This window comes from Notamacropus eugenii, chromosome 3, assembly GCF_028372415.1.
Source record: "Notamacropus eugenii isolate mMacEug1 chromosome 3, mMacEug1.pri_v2, whole genome shotgun sequence".
Taxonomy (NCBI): Eukaryota; Metazoa; Chordata; class Mammalia; order Diprotodontia; family Macropodidae; genus Notamacropus; species Notamacropus eugenii.
In genome coordinates, this window is record NC_092874.1 from 96,180,509 (window position 1) to 96,205,656 (window position 25,148).

General features: G+C 37.6%; 1 protein-coding gene across 4 annotated transcripts in view; it reads right to left on the reverse strand.

The window, feature by feature from the left end:
* The window catches only part of LOC140533024 (GTPase IMAP family member 4-like), a 71,946-nt gene that overhangs the window by 38,963 nt on the left and 7,835 nt on the right, over positions 1 to 25,148 (reverse strand). For 2 of the 4 annotated variants that reach the window (XM_072652289.1, XM_072652287.1), the window contains exon 3: positions 18,179 to 23,962. The exons of the other annotated variants lie outside the window; for them this stretch is intronic. In XM_072652289.1, the coding sequence (XP_072508390.1) occupies positions 23,034 to 23,962 (929 nt within the window). In that variant the 3' untranslated portion in view covers positions 18,179 to 23,033. Of the gene's footprint in view, positions 1 to 18,178; positions 23,963 to 25,148 lie in introns of those variants that run through there. 4 annotated transcript variants of the gene reach the window in all.

Genomic DNA, 25,148 nt, shown 5'->3' on the forward strand with positions numbered 1-25,148 from the left:
AGTCAGTTGATCTCTCTCAGCCTCAGTTTCCTCAACTACAAAACAGGGATCATAAGATCAAATGGGATAATATGTGTGAAGTACTTTACAAACCTTCAAGCCTTATATTTATTATTGTTAGCTATACTGATAACTATTGTTATAATAAAGCAGAGAAAGAAAACTATTCTACAATGTCACTAATATGCACAGATGCAAAACTGTTAAATGCAACATTAGTGAAAAGGTTATAGTGGTATAAGTAATAATAAGTCAGAGTTATATCAAGAATATAAGGATTGTTTGAACATTAGGAAAACTATAAACACAATAAATTAATGAAAACAATAAAAATCCCATTATTTCAATGGACATAGAAAAAAGCCTCCAACAAAATAAAATGTTCATTGGTGTTTGAAAAAAAATTTGGTAAAATAAGTAGGAATAAGAGGACATTTTCATAGCATAATAAAACACGTTTAAAATTAAGAGCTATGAGGGCGGAGCCAAGATGGTGAAGGAGAAAGACACATATGTATTACTTCTTCCCGCACTGCCCATGAAATACCTGTAAAGAAAGACTCTCAACAAATTCTAGACCAGCAGAAGCCACAGAACAATGGAGTGGAGGAGATTTCCAGCCCAGGGTGATCTGAAAGACAGACTGGAAAGGTCTGTTGCTTTGGACATGTAGCAGAGCCCAGTCTTGGCCACATGGCCTGGCACAGGGAGGAGGACCAGAACAGGCCTTGGGGGCAAAATCCCCAGTGGCAGTAGCAGCGGTTTGCAGATCCCTAAATCCAAAGATGCCAAAGATCGGTGAGAGGGTTTTTTCAGCTGTCAGAGAAGAGAGCAGGGTCTTCCCATAGCTCCAGCCTTAGGCAGCACCACATGGGACAGCAGCAGTTCCCACAGCAGCCTGCATCCACTGTTGAATCATAAAACCCCTGGGAGAACTGAGCAGCTGATCCTTACCTCAGTCCTGTGTGGTGGCCCTGCCCCCACCTAATGCTCCTGGAGGAATTGAGCAGATGATCTTTATCTCACACTGAATGGCAGCTCTTCCCTTGCCAAAAACCCCTGGGGGAATTGAGCAGCTTTTCTGAATCTCAGCCCCCAGTGCTGGCCTGGCCAAACTGGAGGCCAGGTGGTTGTGGAGAGGAAATTTTACCACTCACAGACTCTAAGCACAAAAGTTTCTTGTTGCTCCCAGACCAGTGTACATGCTTGATTGTGCCACCTTAGAGGAACTGAGATCTTACATATACCCAGAGTACGCACTACTTTTGACAAAGGACTCAAAAATCAACTAACTGGTTAGGAAAATGCCCTAAAAAGGGGAAAAAGTAAGACTAGAGAAGATTATTTTCTTGGTGAGCAGTTATTTTCTTCTATCCTCGCAGATGAAGAAGAACAATTTAGGTATTCAGAGGAAGACTAAAAGTCAAGGCTTCTACATGCAAAACCTCCAAAATGAATACGAAATGGTCACAGGCCATGAAAGAGCTCAAAAGAAATTTTGAAAATCAAATAAGAGAGTGGAGGAAAAATTGGGAAGAGAAAAGAGAGAGATGCAAGAAAATCATGAAAATCAAATCAACAACTTTCTAAAGGAGACCCAAAAAATGCTGAAGAAAATAAAACCTTTAAAAATAGGCTTACTCAATTGGCAAAAGATGTTCAAAAAGCCAATGAGGAGAAAAATGCTTTAAAAAGCAGAATTAGCCAAATGGAAAAGGAGTTTCAAAAACTCACTGAAGAAAATAGTTCTTTAAAAACTAGAATGGAACAGATGGAGACTAACGACTTTACAAGAAACCAGGAAATTACAAAAGAATGAAAACATACAATGTAATGTGAAATATCTCATTGGAAAAACAACTGACCTGGAAAATAGATTCAGGAGAGACAATTTAAAAATTATGGGACTACTTGAAAGCCATGACCAAAAAAAGAGTCTAGACATCATCTTTCCTGAAATTATCAAGGAAAACTACTCTGATATTCTAGAACTAGAGGGCAAAATAAATATTGTAAAGAATCCACCAGTCACCTCCTGAAAGAGATCTAAAAACAGAAACTCCTAGAAATATTGTAGCCAAATTCTAGAGTTACTAGGTCAAGGAGAAAATATTGCAAGTAGCTAGAAAGACACAATATGAGTATTGGGAAATACAATCAGGATAATACAAGATCTAGCAGCTTCTACTTTAAGGGATCAAAGGGCTTGGAATATGATATTCCAGAAGTCAAAGGAACTAGGACTACAACGAAAATCACCTACCCAACAAAACTGAGTATAATACTTCAGGGGAAAAATGGTCTTTCAATGAAATGGAGGACTTTCAGGCATTCTTGATGAAAAGACCAGAGCTGAAAAGAAAATTTGACTTTCAAACACAAGAATCAAGAGAAGCATGAAAAGGTAAACAGCAAAGAGAAATAATTAAGGACTTACTAAAGTTGAACTGTTTACATTCCTACATGGAAAGACAATATTTGTAACTCTTGAAACTTTTTTCAATATCTGGGAAGTTGGTCGGATTATACACATACATACACACACACAGACACACACAGACACACACATATATGTGTGTGTATATATGTATATATATATATATATATATATATATAGAGAGAGAGAGAGAGAGAGAGAGAGAGAGAGAGAGAGAGAGCACAGGGTGAGTTGAATAGGAAGGGATCATATCTAAAAAAATAAAATTAAGGGATGAGAGAGGAATATATTGGGATGAGAAAGGGAGAAATGGAATGGAGCAAACTATCTCTCATAAAAGAGGAAAGAAAAAGACTTTTCAATGAAAGGGAAAGGGGGGAGGTGAAAGGGAAAACATGAAGCTTACTTTCATCACATTTGACTCAAGGAAGGAATAAAATGCACACTCATTTTGGTATGAAATCCTATGTTACAATACAGGAAAGTGGGAGAGAAGGGGATAAGCAGGGTGGGGTGATGATGGAAGGGAGGGCAATGAGAGGAGGGAGCAATTAGAAGTCAACACTCTTGGAGAGGGACAGCGTCAAAAGAGAGAATAGAAGAAATGGGGGGCAGGATAGGATGGAGGAAAATATAGTTAGTATTATACAACATGACTATTATGGAAGTCACTTGCAAAACTACACATATGTAGCCTATATCGAATTGCTTGCCATCTCAATGGGGATGGGTGGGGAGGGGAGGAAGGAAGAGAAGTTGGAACTCAAAGTTTTAGGAACATCTGTTGAGTATTGTTCTTGCATACAGGTGGGAAATAAGAAATACAGGTAGTGGGGTATAGAAATTTATCTTGCCCTACAGGACAAAAGAGAAGATGGGAAAAAGGGAAGGAGGGATGTTAAAAGGGAGGGCAGATTGGTGGTAGGGGTAATTAGAATGCTCAGCGTTTTGGGGTGGGGGAGGGGAGAGATGGGGAGAAAATTTGGAACTCAAAATTTTTTGGAAATGAATGTTGAAAACTTAAAATAAATAAATAAATTTTAAAAAAGAAAGAAAATAAATAAATAACTATTCGATGCAAAAAGAAAAAATCAAGAGCTACGTTATTTCTAATGGAAAAATACTGGAAACAGTACCAATAAGGCAAAGGTAAAGAAACGATGCTCATTGTTTCCACTATCACATGCTTTAGTTCTGGAAATTTTAGCTGTAACAATATGATAGATATAGGAACTGAACCTGTGATTTCATTGTTTTAGAGAATTCCTGAATGAGGAAACTCACCCTAAAAAATATGGATCAAAACCTTCTCAGCACTTTGTAGTCTCAGGTTACCTAGAGCCCTGAGAGGTTGAGTGATTTTCTCAGGGTTATTCAGTCATTATATACTAAACCCAGATTCTCTTGTCTTTGAGACCAGAACTTTCTCTGATATATTACATTACTGCAATAAGAAAAATGAATTGAAAGAATTAGAATAGGCAAAAAAGGAGGAAAAATTACTTTTATACATAGAGAAGTTGATGGTTTATTTAGAGAACTTCAGAGAATCAACAGAAAGTTAATCAAGGTATTAATTGCTTCAGCAAAGTAGCAATATACAAAATAAATCCATAAAAATCATTAACCAATAAATATTATTACCAATAAAACCCAACAAAGGAAGATAAATTCCATTCTGATTTTTAAAATGCACTAAATGTCATAACAACTAATACATATAAGACTTATACAAATGCAATTATAAAACATTTTTATAGGAAAGAAAAGATTAATAATTTTTAACAATATTCAGTGTCCATGGCTAGCTCATGCCAATACGGCAAAAGTGTAAATAATATTAAAATAATAGATTTACCTCTATGTCAACAAGATAACCAAAGGGATATGTTTTAGAGTTAGATGAAATAACAATGAAATTCATATGGGTCAATAAAAGGTCAAGAATATCGAGGGACATCATAAATATGTGGGGAATGAATGTAAATTGGCTCTAACAGATCTGAGACTACACCAAAAAATAGTATTTTTCAAAATTATCTGATCCTGGATAAAAATCAGAAAAGTTAAATAAACTAGAGAAGCAATACATAGAGATTAATACACGTACCAGTCACCATCTCAGATTAAGGCAGGAATATACATTATTGGAAGACTCTTTACTTGAAAAGAAGTGTTAGGAAAACTGGAACATTTTTGCTGAAAAAGATTTAGACCAGCATCATATATCCTTTTAAAAAAAAAGAGTTTATTTACAAAGTTTCAGTGTAAACAAAGTGTACCGCTTTGACTTTTTTTTATTACAAGATACTCATGATGCAAAGCTCCAACCATTCATGAGGATTGTTAGACAGTTTTTAAAAACCATCTGTGAACCAACTGTGTGTGATTAATAAAGACTTTCTTAGGCAGAGATGGTTAAGATGGTCTGCTTAATTCTCTGCTTTAAAGTGCCAGAAAAAAATATGTATACAATATGGATGTGTATACATACATATGTAAATATATATGCTAATGGGTAAGGCTTCTTGCCATCTGTTACCTTGTGCTAAATGAGGTATCTTGAGTTGGAACAAAGAAAGGGAAAAATTGGGAAATGGGGGGAAGTTAGGATGATGGGGATGAAGAATTTTTAGAAGGGGATTGGAAACAAGGTGGCTAATCAAGATGTAATTAATTTCATGGTGAATAACACAAGAGAAACAACTTCCTATGGAGCAGCTTAACTCCGCAAAGACTTAAGACACATTCCACCAGTTCTTTGGTTTTGGTCACAAAGGGTCGGGGAGGAGGGGCATGGAGAAAAGCATGCTTAAAAACCATAGAGTCATCTTTCCAGGCAATACAAAGTGTCCATATTCAAAATAAATTTCTTAAGGGATCACTTACATTGTTAGGAAATTTTTGGAGAGGTTACAGGCAGAGCCATAACTAGGAATTTTTTACTCCACGGGGCAAGAAGAACAATATGTGTGTTTAGGATAAAATGAGCCCTCAAATCAACTTTGCAAATTGACTGTGAAAAATAATACATATAATTAATGAATGCAATTGAGCAGGAGGAAGCAATTATTACAGCACCATCTAGCTTAAGTAGATGTGTTAATTTTTGTGCCCTTTAACTTTCAGTGTGCTGTGCCAAAGCCCTGGTCTACTTACCCTAGTTATGGTTCTGCATTTAGAACACTGCAGCAATATTTCATATCTTTATGATCACACTTAGTTAAATGAGCAAACAAAAGATCACCCTATTTCTTACTTTTTTTCAGGTGAGGAGTATAATCTGAATCTTCATTAAGGAATTTAAAAATTTATTAATAGAATATACTCAGGGCTACTTTCAAAGTTTCCTATAGTAGCCCTTTTCCAAGTCTAGGAGAGCTTTGAAAATACATTTCAAAAGGCTCTTTGGTACCTCTCCTACTCCTCTATGAGTAGAATAATCAAACTTCAACGTTTGAAAAGTAAAGAGAAATGAAGCACTGTGATTTTTACCCCATAAGGAACAAACAAGAGAATTTCAAGTGACAATTCACCTGACATGCAGAGAGACACACACACACATATAATTATGGCATCAAATAATCTTACTCAGGCACAGGTTAAAAGTGCCATCACTTTCATTTTGACTAACCTCCCATGATGAAACAGGAACAGAAACAAGAATCCCATGGTGGTGGCATTTCAGGATCTTCCAAAAGTGGGAGTTTGATCTTTAAACTCTTTTTTTAACAAGTTACCTAAAGTCTAATTAAGAAGTGGTGAGTTTTACTTTTAAAGGCAACAACAGGAGTTCTACAGGTTCACACCTTTCTGGCAACTGTGAAAGATTCACAAACTATACTTTGGCAGCTGCTTCTGACCAAGATGATCCTAATGCCAAAAATAGTGTGCCAATTCCCTTAATGTGATTTTCCTCACCTCGATTTATGTCTTAAAGGAAAACATTTGAATTTTATCAAAGGAAAGTCAAAGGGCAGTTATTGCTCTAGTGCAGCAGAAAATAATCAGTTTGCCCAGTGACTATTTGTTAGATATTTACCCAGACAAACCTAATAAAGAATCAATACAGAGTATTGGCTTAAAAAAACATGCACACACATAAGAAATCACAAATTTAGCACATTCAGTTTCCCAAATAATCACCATTGGAGACCCAGTAACATTAATATTGGATTAACTCCTAAAGTTGGGCATATGAGAACAGTCAGGGAAATGTCTCCCAAATGAGATTCTGCAGTTCATCTTTTGCCTGTCACAAAACAAAGTTGTGTAATGTTTCAAGATCCCTAGTTCCATTATATTCAGTGATTTTTTTCTCCTGCACAGAAGAATGGCAGTGGGGGTAACCTCATACCGAATATTTGCTGCAAATAGCTCCTTCAACAGTACAATCTACTTTTCCTCTCTTGACCCCGGTCAAGCCTGGGAATCCCTTTTTGAAGAGGCTCTCCCACCTAGGAGCCAGATTCTTACAGTGACCACATCATGGAGCATAAAACTTGACAACACTCCATAGCTACAACTCCACATATCCTTTCAGAGAATCCAAATCCCTCTTTCCTTTGTACTGGTCAATCTTTTTGCCTTTCCTAAACCATAGCCATGTACTTGATTTCCAGAGCAAAGTTCATAATGTTGTATACAGTCAGCCTTGCCAATCTTGACAGCTTCTGAATGTTGAAGACTTGAAGCCAGATGTTTCCAGGTTGAAGCCAAAGCCTTATAATGTCATATCCCAAGCCCTCTGATCCCTTCATGTAGAAGCTGCTAGGTATTGTGTAATATCGATTGCATTTCCACAATACTAGAATTGTTTCTTTCTGGCTACCTGCAATATTTTCTCCTTGACCTGGAAGCTCTGGAATTTGGCTACAATATTCCTAGGAGCTTGCCTTTTGGAATATTTTTCAGGAGGTGATTGGTGGATTCTTTCAATATCTATTTTACCCTCTGGTTCTGTTCTGGTTCAGCACAGTTTTCCTGATAATTTCTTGAAAGATGACGGCTAGGCTCTTTTGTTCATCATGGCTTTCACCTTAGTCCAATAATTTTAAATTGTCTTTCTTGGATCTATTTTCCAGGTCAGTTGTTTTACCAATGAGACATTTCACAAAGTCTGCTATTTTTTTATTCCTTTGACTTTGTTTTACAATTGATTTTTTCATAAAGTCATTAGCTTCCATCTGCTCCATTCTGATCTTTAAGGAATTATTTTCTTCAGTGAGCTTTTGGACCTCCTTTCTGCTTTTTAGGGCATTATTCTTTTCATTGGCCTTTTGGATCTCTTTTGCCATTTGGGTTTGTCTATTTTTTAAAGTGTTATTTTCTTCAGCTTTTCTGGGATTTCTTTTAGCAAGCAGTTGACTCATTTTTCATGATTTTCTTACATCACTCTCATTTTTCTTCCCAATTTTTCCTCTACTTCTTTTACTTGATTTTCAATATCCTTTTTCAGCTCTTCCATGGCCTGAGACCAATTCATATTTTTCATGGAAGTTTTGGATGCCTTCATCTTTGATTCAGCTTTGGTTTTGTTGTCTTCAGTTTGTATACTTTGATCTTCCTTGTCACCAAAGTAACATTCTATAGTTTGATTCTTATTCCAGTTTTTGCTCATTTTCCCTGCTCTTTACTTGACTTTCGAGCTCTTTGTAAGGTAATTCTCTACTTCTGGTGGGAGTGGGAGGTATACTGTCAGCCATTCAATTCCCCAACAATCTATGGGCCTAGAACTCCAGAATCAGCCACGGCCCCTGCCCCTGCTGTGACCACCATGGTCTCCTTCATGGACTCCTCCACCCGCTCTGCTACCCTGAGGATGCGCCCCAATCACTCTACTCTCTCACATAGGTCTCACTGTTTTTTTCCACAGACCTTCCAATTTTTCCTTGGTGTTTTGGGGTTGTGAAGTCTGGAAACCACCACAGGTACCAGTGATTCTGTTCCCCCCCGCCCCAGGTCTGCGCAGGTCCCATCTGTGCCAGCATGGCCCACAGTGGACTGCACTCTGCTTTCAGCATGGTGTGATAGACACTTCACATCAATGTCCCAGGCTGTTGTGGACTGGAGATTTGCTTCACTCTGTCTTTCTGTGGGTTCTGCAGGTCCAGAATTTGTTTAGAGTCATTTTTTACAGGTATTTGGCTGTGTTTGTGGGGAGAGTGCTAGCAATTCCATGCTGTTACTCTGTCATCTTGGTTTCGCCTCCCATCTTGGCACTCTTGATATAAATTCAATTTGATATAAGGTATAATCTTTGTAACATATTGGTGTAATCTTTTAGCTAGTATTTTGTTTAGGATTTTTGTATCCATATTTATTAATGAAATTGATCTATAAATTTCTTTTTCTGTTTCTACTCTTCCTGGTTTAGGTATCAGTATCATATTTGTTTCATAAAAAGGAGTTTAGTGGAATCCCTTCTTTACCTATTATTCCAAATAATTTACTTAATATTGGAATTAATTGACCTCTAAATGTTTGATAAAATTCACTTGCAAATCCATCTAGTCCTGGTGTTTTTCTCTTAGTAAGCTCATTCAAAGACCTGTTCAATTTCTTTTTCCAAAACAGGTTTATTTAGATATTCTATTTCCTCTTCTGCTAACTGAGTGAATCTACATTTTTGTTAATATTCTTCCATTCTTCTTAAATGGTTAAATTTTATTGGCATATAATTAAGCCAAATAACTCCTTATTATTACTTTAATTTCATATTTGTTAGTGATATCTAAGTAATACCAGACCTTCTTTTACACCAAAGAAGCTATCAATGGTCAGATTATTTTTCCTTTGCTTACTCATTTTTATTTTTAATTTGTGCTATTCTATTTTAGTTGTTTATTATTATTATTATTATTATTATTATGTTTTAATCCCAAGTTGTGGGTAATGTTACTCTAGGCCTCAAATCCTCTTTGCTGCTATTTTCTGAATTCTTCCTGGAGGCTCCACCTCAGGGACTACTCTCCTCCTCTCAAAAGTCAAAGTTACGTGCTTCAAGCGCACTGACCCCAAAGTGTTCTTGCTCCCTGTGGTGCCACATTCATCCATAGGATTTTATATGTTATCTCAGTATTGCTATTTTTAATGAAATTATTGTTTCTTTGCTTGTTCTTTAACACACTCATTTTTTAAGATTAGCCTGTTTAATCTCCAATTAGTTTTTAATATTTGTTTCCTTGGTCTCTAATTAAATATAACATTCCATTATGATCTGAAAAGAACACTTTTAATATTTCTGTTTTTCTGCTTTTAACCATAAAATGTTTGCATATGGTCAAAAGTTACAGTTTTTGTTAAAGTACCACCAACTACTGAGAAAACAGTATATTCCTTTCTACTTCCCTTTAATTCTCTCCAGATATCTATATATAGTTTGTCTAAAGTTTCATTCATTTCCTTAATTTCTTTCTTATTTATTTTGTGGTTGTATTTATCTAGTTTGAGAGGGGAAGATGAAAGACCTCTGCTACAATACTACCCAAGAGAAATATCTAGAAAGAATTTTGTACTAGGGAAAATATCATTCTTTCATATTTTCAATTGATTTTAAAAGGGGGTTTTAAAACTTCTTGCACAAGATGAACCAGGGTACTAACTTACCCTAGATATCATTGTCTCATCTATTTTTTCACAATAACATCATTAACAGATTATAACCAAGCACCATCATGATGGTATCAAACACTATCAAAATCTTATCAACCATACTGTTTCAGAATATGCTGCAAAGCTGTTTAGTCAACTGTCCAAGATGGCAATTATCTTTTCCTCTCAATTTTTAATTTAATTTAATGTTCCCCCAGGTACATCCAAAAAAACAATTTTTAAAATTTCTTTTTAAAACTTTGAGTTTGAAATTCTCTCCCTTCCTCCCTCCTCATCCTCCTTTCATTGAGAAAACAAGCAATATGAAATAGGTTATACATGAGCAGTCACATGAGACACTTCCATATTAGTCATGTTATGAAAGAAAACATGGACAAAAAAACTGAAGAAAAACAAAGTATGCTTCAGTCTGTATTCAGACAACACCAGTTTATTCTCTAGGAATAGATAACATTTTTCATTATAAGTCCTTCAGAGTTCTCTTAGATCATTGTATTGGTTAGAACAACTAAGCCATTCACAGATAATCATATTTCTGATACTTCATACAGATACTTCATACTTCATACACAGTACAATTCACATACAGTACAATATCAGCTCATGTATTTCCAAGTTTTTCTGAGAGCATCCTGCTCATCATTTCCTGTAGTATAATTCCATCATAATCACATGCCATAACTTGTCCAGCCATTCCCCCAATTGATGGGCATCCCCTCAATTTCCACTTCCTTGCAATCAGAAAAGAGATGCTATAAATCTTTATGTGCAAACAGGTCCTTTCCTTTTTTTGAATCTTTTTTGGGGTACACACAAAAATACAGTGGTATTGTTAGGTCAAAGGGAATGCGTGGTTTTATAGCTCTTTGGGCAAAGCTTCAAATTGCTCTCCAGATTAGTTGAATTAGGTCACAACTTCACCAACAATGCATGAATGTCTTGTTTTTCTGACATCCCCTCTATTTGTCATTTGTCCTTTTCTGTCAAATTAGCCAATCTAATAAGTGTGATGTAGTACCTTAGAACTGTTTTAATTTGCTTTTCTCCAATAAAAAGTGAACTAGACCATTTTTCAAATACCTTTGATTATTTCATCTGAAAACTGTTCAGATCTTTTGATTATTTATCAATTGAGGAATGGCTCTAACTTTTATAAATTTGACTCAATGCTTTATATATTTGAGAAATGAGGACTTTATCAAAGAAACTTGTTTCAAAAATTTTTTCACAGTTACTATTGTGTACTTTATTTCCCTCCATCCTATTTTCCCCTTCTTTATTCTATTCTCTCTCTCCTTTCACCCTAACTCCCTCAAAAGTGACCCCCTAAATGATGGCATGGGTAAACGTGTCTATAGCATAATTCCATTCAGCTGAAGCAATATCTTGGCACCAGTGAGCTCTTGCATGGCCCACCCTAAAACAAACAGCCCACTCTGAAACATTTTGTAGTTGTTTTTGCCCCAACAAAGAAAGCCCTGAAGAGTCTGGTCTTTGAGCTTCCAGGCTCCAGACTACTTAGTGAGGCCCATAGCAACATGTACTCTTGCATTCAGTGATACCAGCCTTCTTACTGTTCTTCTGTCTATTGGTTCTGAGTGTTTTCACTGGCATTTTCCCATTCCTGGAATGGTTTCTCCTCATCTCTATGGCAATGCTGCCATAATTCAAGATACTCTATCTGGTTCCGAGGGTTAAGTTAGTTATTGGGAAAGATAGACTCTTACTGCTTCCCATTTAAGCTATTGAGTCTCCTCAAGTGTCCCCACCTGGTCCTCTTCTAGGCTCTCAGACCTCTAAACCATGTTATCTTGCCTTGAACTTCTTGAATTAATCACTTAGGCCCTCTTTTACCTGAAATATCCAATCATGCCTGTGACCTTCTCCATCTGAGATCTCCCCGTTTAGAGTAGGTTCCTTTTCTCACACTGAATCCCCCCTGGAGCCTAAATTTTGTGAATGGATCCAAGCTAGTCTTGAATCTCCTCCCAACCTTGTTCCTGGCTCTCAGATTTCCAAAATATGTTGTCCTGCTCCAGAATTTCCTTTGGTGCCCAGAATCTTCTTGCCATGGAACATCCAATAACCCCTACAGTTTTCTCAACTTAGAATATTCCTACCCCCCTTGTTCCATTGATGATTTCCTTCTGTAGCCTCCCCTTTTCTGTGGAGAGCCCTGGACAGCCTTCATTCTCCTCCCAGACCTAATCCTGGTGGGCAGAGTACCATTGTCTTCCTGTTTCAAAATGTAATCTTCGTGAGGGAAGGGACTATTTTCTTTTTGCTTGTGAGTGTCTGGCACATAATAAATGTTTAATAAATGCTTGTTTCCTTCCTTCATTCTTTTGCTCATTTATCCTTTCCTCTCTTCCTTTCTTCTTTTCTTCTTTCCACTTAAATATAAGAAGTAAACATGATGTCATGCATTCTTGCACATATATCTACTTTAAAAAATAAAGCAGAACTAGGAGTTATTGATGAGAAAGAAAAAAGAGGAATAATCCAAAACTAGTTACTCAGTCAAAGGCAAAAGCAAGGATAACCAGAACATCTGAGACTATATGTGAGGGCATGAATGCATGCAATGTCTGTAGAGAAGATTGAGGACAGCTTTAGAGAAACCTAGCAGGGAGGCACATAATTTGGGGAAATCATGTGCCAGGGGAACTCATACTGGACTACAGGTCTTGATATCCCTGGTATCTTCAAGAAGTGTCTGTGCCACACAAAGGCTCTCTTCCCTGGAGAAGGACCGTAGTGAGGAGCCCTGGGCCATCAGGAGGATGTCAGTAAGGAACTTGGAGCGGGGATAGGAGGAAAAGGGGACTAAAGGAGGATGCAAAAATGCAAAAGGCAAACATTGCTGATCTCACTGTGTTTTGTGTTTACCTTTAACACAGTTGAGATCCATAATGATTTTCATCAGGTCATCCAATTGACTTTTCTTCTCTTTCTCTTCAGTAGTTTTGTGATTGAAAGCATAGTATGGAATCTTATGCTTTTTAATGACCTTCTTAAGAAACTTATTGGTTGAATTTTTCACATAATCACTCAAACTCCCACCCTCTAAATCTTCTTTCCTTGTAAAAAGGAGGACCATTTTCTTATAGGGCTTATCAAAAACCTTTCTGACATATCTGTAGACTTCCTTGTCCTCTTCTGTGTACCGGCCCAATTGAACCACCATAATTAGAATGCAGAGATTTCCTCTTGTTTATCCATTCATTCTTCAAAACGGGAGGAGTATCCACAATGACCAGTGTCTTTCCTTCCCATATCCTGGTACTTTCCTGTACTGTCTCAGTTACAGGTTATGCTGACAGTCTGGAAAGAAATACATTTTTCTGGAAGATACTGTTTCCTGTTGCACTCTTTCCAACTCCACTCTTCCCCACAAGAATAACAGTCAGATGATGTTAAAGAAATTTTTTTAGAGTTTTCAATAATGATGGATTATTGACTGATAATATTGCCCTGCAAAATATACCTTAGAATAATATATAATCGGGGGGCAGAGCCAAGATGGCAGAGTAGAAACAGACAAATACGCTGGCTCCGAACCCACAGCCCATGAAACATCTGTAGTAAAGACCTGCCAATAAATTCGGGAGCAGGAGAAGCCACATAACAGCAGAGCAGATAAAATTTCTGTTCCAGAGGGACCTGCAAACCTCTTGAAAAAGGTCAGTCACTCTGCAGATGCGGAGCCCAGCCCAGTCCTGCCCCGGCCCCGGCACTGAGAGGAGAAGATCCGAGCGGACTTCAGGGACAGAATCTCCAGTAGCCGCGCGGGTCCCTCCACCCACAGGTGACAAGGGTCGGTGAGAGGGTCTCTTTGGTGGGTCGAGAGGGGAGTGGGGTGCCCCCATACTCAGGCCCCCTCGGGAGGCAACAGCAGAGGTGGGAGCAGACCAAAGCTCCCCAAGCAGGCAGGAGCCCGGATCCATTGTTGAAGGTCCCTGCATAAAGCCCCTGAGGGAACTAAGCCCATAAGGTGGCCCTGCCCCCACCTGAGCACCTGAACATAATCTCACACTGAATAGCAGCCCTGCCCCCACCCAAAGCCCTGAGTCTGGGAAGCAGCATTTGAGCCTCAGACCCCAAGCACTGGCTGGGAGGATCCGGAGGCGAGGTGTGTGTGAGGAGAATATTCAGAGCTCAAGTCACTGGCTGGGAAAATGCCCAGAAAAGGGAAAAAAACCAAGACTATAGAGGGTTACTTTCTTGGTGAGCAGGTTTCTCCTCCCCTCCCTTCTGATGAGGAAGAGTGGTGCTCACCATCAGGGGAAGACATGGAAGTCAGTGCTTCTACATCCCAGCATACGCAATGGGATCCGTTCTGGGAAAAGGTCATAAAGAGCTCAAAAAATTTTCAAAATTATGTTAGAGAGGTGGAGGAAAAACTGGGAAGAGCAATAAAAGACTTGCAAGCAAAGTATGAACAACAGATCAGCACCCTGCTAAAGGAGACCCCAAAAAATGCTGAAGAAAATAACACCCTGAAAAATAGGCTAACTCAATTGGCAAAGGAGGTTCAAGAAGCCAATGAGGAGAAGAATGCTTTCAAAAGCAGAATTAGCCAAATGGAAAAGGAGATTCAAAAGCTCACTGAAGAAAATAGTTCTTTCAAAATTAGAATGGAACAGATGGAGGCTAATGACTTTATGAGAAACCAAGAAATCACAAAACAAAAAGAAAAGAATGACAAAATGGAAGATAATGTGAAATATCTCATTGGAAAAACAACTGACCTGGAAAATAGATCCAGGCGGGACAATTTAAAAATTATGGGACTACCTGAAAGCCATGATCAAAAAAAGAGCCTAGACATCATATTTCATTAAATTATCAAGGAAAACTGCCCTGATATTCTAGAACCAGTGGGCAAAATAAATATTGAAAGAATCCACCGATCACCACCCGAAAAAGATCCAAAAAGAGAAACTCCTAGGAATATTGTGGCCAAATTACAGAATTTCCAGGTCAAGGAGAAATATTGCAAGCAGCTAGAAAGAAACAATTCAAGTACTGTGGAAATGCAATCAGGATAAGACCAGATCTAGCAGCTTTTACATTAAGGGATCGAAGGGCATGGAATAGGATATTCCAGAAGTCAAAGGAACTAGGACTAAAACCAAGAATCACCTACCCAGCAAAACTGAGTATAATACTTCAGCAGAAAAATTGGTCTTTCAATGAAATTGGGGACTTTCAAGCATTCTTGATGAAAAGACCAGAGCTGAAAAGAAAATTTGACTTTCAAACACAAGAATGAAGAGAAGCATGAAAAGGTGAACAGCAAAGAGAAGTCATAAGGGACTTATAAAAATTGAACTGTTTACATCCCTACATGGAAAGACAATATTAGTAACTCTTGAAACTATTCAGTATCTGGGTACTTGTACACACACACACATGCACACGCACACTCTCATAGAAACAGAGTGCGCAGAGTGAATTGAATAGGATGGGATCATATCTTTAAAAAAAATGAAACCAAGCAGTGAGAGAGAGAAATATATGAGAGGAGAAAGGGAGAAATGGAATGGGGCAAATTATCTCTCATAAAAGAGGCAAGCAAAAGATTTTTTTAGTTTGGGGAAAAAGAGGGGAGGTGAAAGAAAAACATGAAGTTTACTCTCATCACATTCCATTAAAGGAAGGAATAAAATGCACACTCATTTTGGTATGAAAACCTATCTTACAATACAGAAAGGTGGGGGACAAGGGGATAAACTGGGTGGGGGGGACAATGGAAGGGAGGGCATGGGGAGAAGGGTAAAATTTGAGGTCGACACTCACAGGGAGGGACAGGATCAAAAGAGAGAATAGAAGTAATTGGAAGCAGGATAGGATGGAGGGAAATATAGTTAGTCTTATACAACACGACTATTATGGAAGTCATTTGCAAAACTACACAGATTTGACCTATATTGAATTGCTTGCCTTCCAAAGGGAGGGGGAGGGGATGGAGGGAGGAAAAGAAGTTGGAACTCAAAGTATTAGGAATAACTGTCAAGTACTGTTCTTGCAGCTAGGAAATAAGAAATACAGGTAAAGGACTATAGAAAGTTATTTGGCACAACAGGACAGAGGAGAGGATGGAGACAAGGGCAGAGAGGAATGATGGAGGAGAGAACGGAGTGGTGATGGGGGCAATTAGAATGCTCGGTGTTTTGGGGTGGGGGGAGGGGACAAGAGGGGAGAAAATTTGGAGCCCAAAAATTCTGTGAAAATGAATGTTAAAAGTGAAATAAATTAATTAATTAATAAAAAAAAAATGTTGACAACCAAAAAAAAAAAAAGAATAATGTATAATCCCTTCTATGAATTGGCCTTCTTCTACATTAACGTAAAGTCTGAAAAGCACTTCTCTCATTTCTACCTTTCCCCTTATTCTGCTGCTCAAGATTCAGGTGAAGTCATCCAGGCAAACCAGAATGGTTTTATGACTTTCAGTATCTCCAAAGAGAGACTTTCAAACAGAGGAGACTTGTTGAGAATGAGAAGGGGTTAAGGCAAGAAGAAAAAGAGGGAGGGATACCTTGTCAGAGGATGATTTATTTTACTTTTATATGTATATGTACATGTACATACACATACATATATATATATACATATGTGTGTATGACATTAGCAATTGGTGTTTGCTGGTAGACATGTTATTTAATATCTATTTGAGCCCCTGGGGTCTATGTGTCTGAAAAGGCAGTCTCCTTCACCTTCACCCTCATCTAAAATGAAAGGGAGATCACAAACCTCATGAGAAGCAAAAAATGAGCAAGTGTTCTGAAGGCAGGAGATGAGACGCTACAACAGCACTGACTTAATAAGGTTTAGTGCTACTGCATTGGAGAAGCATGGGGATACAGTAGGGGTAGATAGGGCATGCATGATAGTGTGAACAAGAGTTGTTTGCTTTAAGCCATAGCCTGCCAACTGGCTTCAACTTTGATGCTATGGTGAGTGAGGAAAGGGAGATGCAGTGGCTCTGATAGACTCTAATCAGCCCTGAGTGTGTAAGATGGAGATACAAGGTATTGCATCAGTTGAGCTAAAGAGACAGAACCCAGTTGATCCTATACTTCCATGCTCAGTCTCAGTTCCTATCCCCACCTCCCTCCCCCACAAACAATCCTGGCTCTGACCATCTGTTTCTCTTTTTACCATTCACTTTTTTATCTTTCTCTCTTTGAATATGCTTTACCAATACTTTTTCATCAACAAATTATTTGCTGTTTTGCCACTTGTTGTAAAGGTACTGCTTTCTCAAACACCAAGAGGTTATTATAAATGTTTAATACCTTTTTATGTCCTTGTTTGAAGCCTCTAGTTTATACAGTGAACAGAGGAGAGAGAAAGTTGAAAATGATTTTTGATTTATATTTTATGACTTTTCAAATAGAGAAAGACCTTCAAAAGAAACCAAGGCATAACTAAGTTTTACAGCAATGCTTGGGGGAGGAAAGGATGGAGTTAGTTCTGCTAAGGACAATTGCTTCAGGCATCTTCTGGTCCTTTTCTATTGGTACACAAATTGAAGAAATTCATACCCCTAAAGGATAGATCTGAGGGTATTACTAAAGAGAAAGTCACAACTGAAAGGAGTTGGAAACCAGTGGCACTACCCACAAGGCACTGGTTTTGTTATATGGTGATCTTAGAAGAAGTACAAAAGAGAGGGGAGAAGGAATACTCTGAAGTGGGGGAAGAGTGAAGGAAATCATCTCATGAAATTAGGGCACACAAATAAAAGCCTTTGTGTACTTTTGTATAGAAGGAAAGACTGGCGAGATTGGGCGATACTTGAAATTCGCTTTAATCTGAATTTCTCAGAAGAGAGAAAAATACACATGTACAAAAAGTGTAGAAATGCATTTCACTAAATTTAGAAGCAGGAAAGAAAGTAAAGACAGGAGGGAGGGGAATGAGTGGGAGAGTAAACTAAGGAAGGGACTAATCCTAATCAAAACAAGCCTTAATCATGGAGGATGGATCATGAGGAAGGATTTAAAAGGAAATAAAGAATGAGAACCTGGGATTAAGGACTGGAAGAAAGAAATAGAAGAGGGACAGAGGTTGAGACATAAATTGCACCAAACCTAGAACACTGGTACTGAGCATGCTCTCTTACCACCTTCTTCTTCTTTTTAAAGAAGAGGCAAGAGACAAAGAAAAGGGAAAATATAATAATATGGATAAAAGAATAGACGTTGAAACCAGTTACTACTATTTCCTAAGGAATTTTAAATAACAAAAATCAGTTGTGACACTGGGGAACCAAAAGAGCCCAGAAACAATTCCAGTCAACATAAATTCAATCCCATGCTAAACACTGAGATATGGCAGTCAAAGGCAACAACAAATTGGAATATAAAGTCATTTCACAAATATTACAGAGGACAGTGAAAGATTGTGAGTACTATTACCTCATAAAATACAAGAAACAATGAAGAGAAAGACAAGCTTGGTGAGAGGCCTAACTAAACAAAGTCATCTCATATTTAGGGATGTAACTGGGAAGACAATAGAAAATTGACCCCCAAAATGGAAAATATCTATTAAAAATGTTTTTTAATAAAATCTTTTACCATTTATTATAGCAGAGCCATCACACATAGATTCTGACATGGTGCCTGCTGAGAACATAGAAATGGCACCAGAGAAAACGATTATGAGAAGAGTAGCTGGACTAGACTAAATATACATAGAAAAGGTATCTATGATAGTTGACAACAATTTTGAGGGAAATGGGGTATTAACTTTCAAGTTATCTGAAAGAAGGGAGTCAGCATGGTGTTATTAAGAACAGGTCATGCCAGACTAATCATAATGCTCTTTTGACTGAAATATCAGAGTAATGCTCTAAGCACAGCATGACTGGATTTCACCAAAGCTTCTGAAAAAATCATTCATGTAGTCCAAGTAGATAAGATGGAGATATATGAGCTATGTGAAGACTGATTGCTTCAAAAGTGCTTATGTAAGTGGAACCTAAGAGTAGCCATTAACAGATCAGTTTTAACCCAAAGATAGTTCTGTATTGCTGCACCCTTGGAAATCTGTCTTTGGACTTGTGCTGTTTATTATTGGTATCAATCATTTTGATGACGGCATCGATCTCTCTATCTATCTTGTTTATCAAATTTTTCAGTGATCCAAAGTTGAGAGGAATAGTTATCACAGGAAGCAAAAGAATTATATGTATGTATGTATGTATGTACGATATACAGTGATTTCAGTGGACTAGAATAATAAGTCACTTTATTTAGGTAAGAAGCCAAACACTTCTGAAAGAAAACACTTTTATGATGTCTTCAGTGAATAAGACCATCACCCAAATTTCATATATGCGGGTATTGCTGTCCTGCATTTAGTATAAGCATTATGTTACAACAAAAATCATCCCAATACTCTCAGGTAGAAACAATTGCCAAAATAACTTTAAAATATTGTAGTTCATAGGATAAAAACAAATGAAAACCTCTGTGAAGATTTTTTTAAAAGCAATCAGCAAGGATGTTCCATGTGGGTGGGACTCAAGAGATCCCCACCAGTGTCAAAAATCACTTTTGTACCCCTTTTGTCCAAAAGCCCCACAGCTGAACCCCCAGATCAATGTCCTTGGGAAGAAAGCTAATCCCAACTACTCCAGGTCCACACCATAGCTTCCTTGCTTGTAAGAATACTGGTTCATATTTTGGGATTTGAGGGGTGTTATCTCACACCTCTCTAATTTCCAGCTAACAACTGTATACCACAGGCAATCCTCTTATAGGTCCTAAACAATTTTTGTGAGCCTGTATAGCAATATTTCCCCCAATATATCCCTCCCATTACATAGTCCAAATGCAATTTCTAATTTGTGCCTCACTAGTATAAGCAGGTTATCTTAAAGAAAACATACTTGGAAAATTCCCCCAAAGAGGTATGGGGATTCTAAAAAGGGACTGAACATTTAGAATTTACTAGACTGGCTTTCTAGGTTAGCAGGCAAACCTTATCCCATACATCTTCAGTCTATCAAAACCTCAGACAAATAATCAGGATTGGGAAACCTGAGGCCTCGAGGCCACATGTAGCCCTCAAGGTCCTCAAGTGAAGCCCTTTGACTGAATCCAAACTTCACAGAACAAATTCCATTGATAAAAGGATGTGTTCTGTAAAACTTAGATTCAGGCAAAGGGCTGCACTTGAGGACCTAGGAGACTTCATGTGACCGTGAGGCCATAGATTCCCTACCCCTAGTCTGGAGTCAAGTCATATAATAAGGAAAGTATTCTACGTTCTTTTTAAAAGTCCAAAGAAGAATGTGAACTCATTTGTGAGCTATCATAGTATGTTTTGGGTGAACTTCTAGGCATTAGTATTTAGGTATTTAAATTCATTCTGATTATATTGGCAGTGATATTTATATTTGGTACAATCATAGAATAGGTGTTCATAATAAATATTCAAACAAGCAAAAGTTATGACAAAGAAATTGGTTATATCTAAGAAAACACTCTAGAAAATTGATTTGTGCAATTGTTATCTAAAAGAAAGAGGAGAAAAAAAATTCATGACAACTAGGGTCTACAATAACAAAAATCTATAATAGAGAATCTCTTTGGCTGGTCCCCACAAAGTCAAAGGACCCCATGTTTACCTCAGACAAGGTGCCAAATGTGGTACATATAGATTCTGGAGCTACTCTCCAAATCACTTCCTGGCACTGGCAGGCTAAGTCCTAATGCAAGGCTGCTACTTATCTGCTTAGCATCTAGGGGTAGCCTAAAATGTTGGTGTGTGTCAAGAGACCTGATCTCCAGGCTTGAAGCAAGTTGTTATAGCTGGTAGATGTATAGACCGTGGCTATACTGAGCCAGTTCAACTCACACAAAGAGATAATCATCTGTAGCTATCGCATGTAGTTATCGCAAGTTCTAAGTGCATACTGTCACACCAAGGACTTTGTACAACACCTTTTCACGAGTTGCGAGGGGGAACATTATCAGATCCCTAATGCTTCTTATCATCAGTAGAAGTCGAAAATGTCCCTGGGACTTCTTCAGTTGAAAACATGAAGTGACACCAAGAATTTGAGAAAACTTCACAGAGCATTTTCCCTGATCTTAAAGGCTCTCTCAATCAGGAAGATGTAACCTAAAGAGACTTTTGCAGACAAACAAAGCTCTTCTGGAAGGCAAAGACCTAACTTGGGTGATTTTATGAAAGTGATCATCCTACAAACAAGCCCATTTATTTGTGTACATGTTCCATGTCACTTGCTGCTCTAAGAACAACAAAGGTGTGTCTGTGTGTGGAGCAAGGTTGGGAAATGCAAAGGTGACATCTTTTGCCCCACTCCACACATATCCAGCTATTTATGTGGCAATGTATTTGGGTTATTCTGATATGAGAGAGTAGAGTATTTGGGATATGGGGTGTTCAGTTGAGAATGAGTCCAAGAAAATCTAGGAACAAATTGTGAATAACTTCATTGAACACGTCCCTACAATGGGGTAGAAACCAATTCACACAGAAACACCCATAATTTATTTTAAAAAAAAAAAAACTTGTCTTAATTTGTCCAGGTATTATGGTGCTATTGCTTCCCTCTCCTCTCTCTATATCAATAAAGAACAGAAATAAAACCTGAAAAATCAGAAATATTAAATTGTATTAAAATCATGCAATGAAATGAACACATTAAACCACATTGTCTCTTCTGTTGGGTCAGAGCCTTTCACTGCCTGTGAATTTTTAGGGACGTAACATTCCACTTCCCCTATAATTATACTCTGAATATGACTGACACAGGAGAGATTCAGTTCTGAGATGTTCAGTAAACTATTAGTTAATGAAAGAGGTGATGTGGGATAGTAAAAAGGGCAATGGACTTGAAATCAGAAGAAACCCAGGCTTGTATTCTAACCTTGACACTAACAACTTTTATAAAATGGGAAAAACCAATTCTTTCTGAGTTGCAATTTTCTCTCCTGTAAAACAAGAGTAATAACTGCAATATTATTTCAGAGATTTACTGTGAGGAAACTTTCTGTAAATCTTGAAGACCTACATAAATGAACTGCTATCACAATGACTAGTAAAATGATAGTCAAGGATATAGAATTCTGACAATTTAAATGAGCAGGTAATGAGAGAGAATAGATCATTATGAAGCAGAAAACCTATGGGCAATTCCAGTTAAGGGTTAAGAACCATGAATATAATAGAATTTTATCTCTTCCCTCTACCAACACTGTTTGGTTAAGATGAACATCAAAGACAAAATGGCCAATGTGAAACTGGCAAACAGTGTAGTGGTAGAGTATCAGACGTAGAGAAAGGAAGTCTGGAATCCAAATCCTGCCACAGGCACTTACTAACCCTGTCATCATGAGTAAAGTCACTTACATTCTGAGATTTAATTTATTTATTAATAAAATATGGATCATATTAGTATCTATATTATGTTATGAGGATCAAATCAGATGACACCTGATTTGTATGTAACTATTTGTAAGTAAACATTATGTAAAGTGTTCTACAAACCCTAAATTCCTACACAAATACTATTAGCTATTATATGTTCCTTGATAATGACAACAATTGAAATGTGAGTAAGTCACTACACATAGAATACATTTTCTTTCTAGGGAGGAGAGGATGGAGAAATATTGAAACCCTACTAGATACTTGACTATTGCTCTATTTTTCCTCCTCTGAATCTTGGAGGAAAATTTTCCAGTAGAGAATGAGTTAGAATTTCCTTTTCTGGATTTTTACAAGAAAAGAATCTGTCCTTTTATTTTCAGACTGAAATGTTAGTTGTAAAATATTATGACCAGGTTCTTATGACCAGGATTGCAACTATCTTTATTCTTGGAGACATGAGAGATAGGATGGACTTGCTATGCCTGGGTATTCATTAATAACCAACAGAGAAGGAAGAAATGGGAAAATTAGCAGAGAACATCAAATTGTTTTACCAAGCTCTTTACTCCTTAAATATCCTCACAATGTCAGAAACTACTGATAGGATTTTCAAGAAATTTTCAAAGAACTCACTAAAGTCAATAACCTCATTTCGTGCATCTCTTTGCTTATTTTCATAGAGAGCATTATTTTCTGCAAGTTTCTTATACATGTTTTTTTCTCTTTCTTTCTGCTTCACTTCATCCTTTAAGTTTCTGATTTCCTCTTCATACTCCTGCCTTATTTTCTTTTGCAATCTTTCCAGGTCTTGCATGTGAGATCTTTGCAATGCTTCAGTTTGTTTCTGAATCTCTTTTTCTGCCAGTTCATACATCTGGTTTGTGTAGCAAGAGCCTCCATTCTTCTGTATTACTTGTTCCACTAAGCTCAGAAGCTCTGTTAGCTGGGCCTCTTGCTCATTTCCAGTTGCCCGGTTGTTGAATGCACAGTATCTTCCATCAAACTGATCAATCAGGTCTCTCAAAGCTTCATTGCAACTTTCATCTAAGTATTGATTCAAATCAGTACCTTCCAAATCATCCTTCCGGGTCAATAAGAGGATCGTGTATTTCTTGGCTTTGGAACCAAAAATTCCCAAAATCTTCTTTACTGCTTCTTGCTCCTCCTTGGTATAGCGACTGAGTGGCACCACCAGGATGATAGCATGAGGTCCAGGGGATGACATAATGAGGCAGCGGCTAATCTCCTTTGATGTATCCACATCAGACACATTAGTGTCAAAAATCCCAGGAGTATCCACAACTACAATTTCCCTCTCACTCCACAATCTGCTTCTTTTCTCACAGTTCTTGGTCACTGACTTTGGTGCTAGGCTTGCCTTAAATACTCTTTGTCCCAGGATGCTGTTCCCTGTTGCACTTTTCCCAGCTCCTGTTTTACCCACCAGGACAAGTCTCAGTTGCATTTTGCTGGAGCTTTGATTTCCATAACCTGAGATGTGGATAATGAGAGTGACAGGGTTAAGCTCTGTCCTCAACTGCCATCATTTCAGTCCCTCTTCCCACCCATGTCTCTTCTCAGCCATGTCTCTGCTCGTAACTTCAGACTCGGAGTCACATGCACACTGGCATTATGCCCTTCACTAGTAAGAAGCATGTATCTCTGGCTCAGAAATAGGTTCACCTTACTGAGGGCTGGCACCAAGTATTGACCCTTTCGTTGGTGTGCCCATCCTGTAGCCTTGAAATACTTCTAGAACTAACCTTATTTATCTTCACAAACCTTTTTGTTTTTAATTCAATTTAACAAAACATTTATTGAGTGACTGCTATGTGCAAGGCACTGCACTGAGCCTGGAGAGAGCTATAAAGGTAAATAACCCACAAACTGTGTTGTCAATGAACCCTTATGTTTCTCTCTTCTGTCCTTAACTTTTTATTCTCATTCTTAATACATTCCTTCAGACTTGGATTACCACAGCATTTCTAGAAATGGAGTCTAATCTCTCTTTCTCATTCCACAGAGGCAGAGTGGTGCCATGGAAAATGTCCTGGATTCAGAATCAGAAGACCTAGGTTCTAATACTGGCTTTGCTTCTTATTACCTGTGTGATGCTGGGGAAGTCACCTCACCTAGGGGAGCATTAGTTTCCTCACATGTAAAAATGAGAAGTTGTTTCAAATCTAGGCTTCTTAACCTTTCCAATTATGACCACCTTTTGCCCAAGAAATTTTTATATGACCCCAGGTATGTAAGTATAGAAAATAGGAATAGAAATCAAATATTTACTGAGAAGAAATTATAAAGAAATTTATTTTAAAATAATTCATTGGTATACATATAAGCTTACCATTTATTAAAGATGAAAGCAAAATTGCACACTAATGAGATGGATGTGTTTGCTTATTTTTACATAAAGAATTGAATATTAGCAGAATATTTGATACTGTGGGACATAGAGGCATCTTCAACATTTTCCAGAGTTGATCAATATTTTGATTTTGTAGTCATCAATGCTGAGAATGCCTCTTCACATAAATATGTAGTACAAAATGGCAGAAGTATGTTTTAAGACCATTTCAGAAATTATTGGAATTTCCATCCTAATCCAAAGCCAAAATTCATTTAACAATTTTCTACATACAGTAAAATCATGCAATTCATAAGATACAAATCG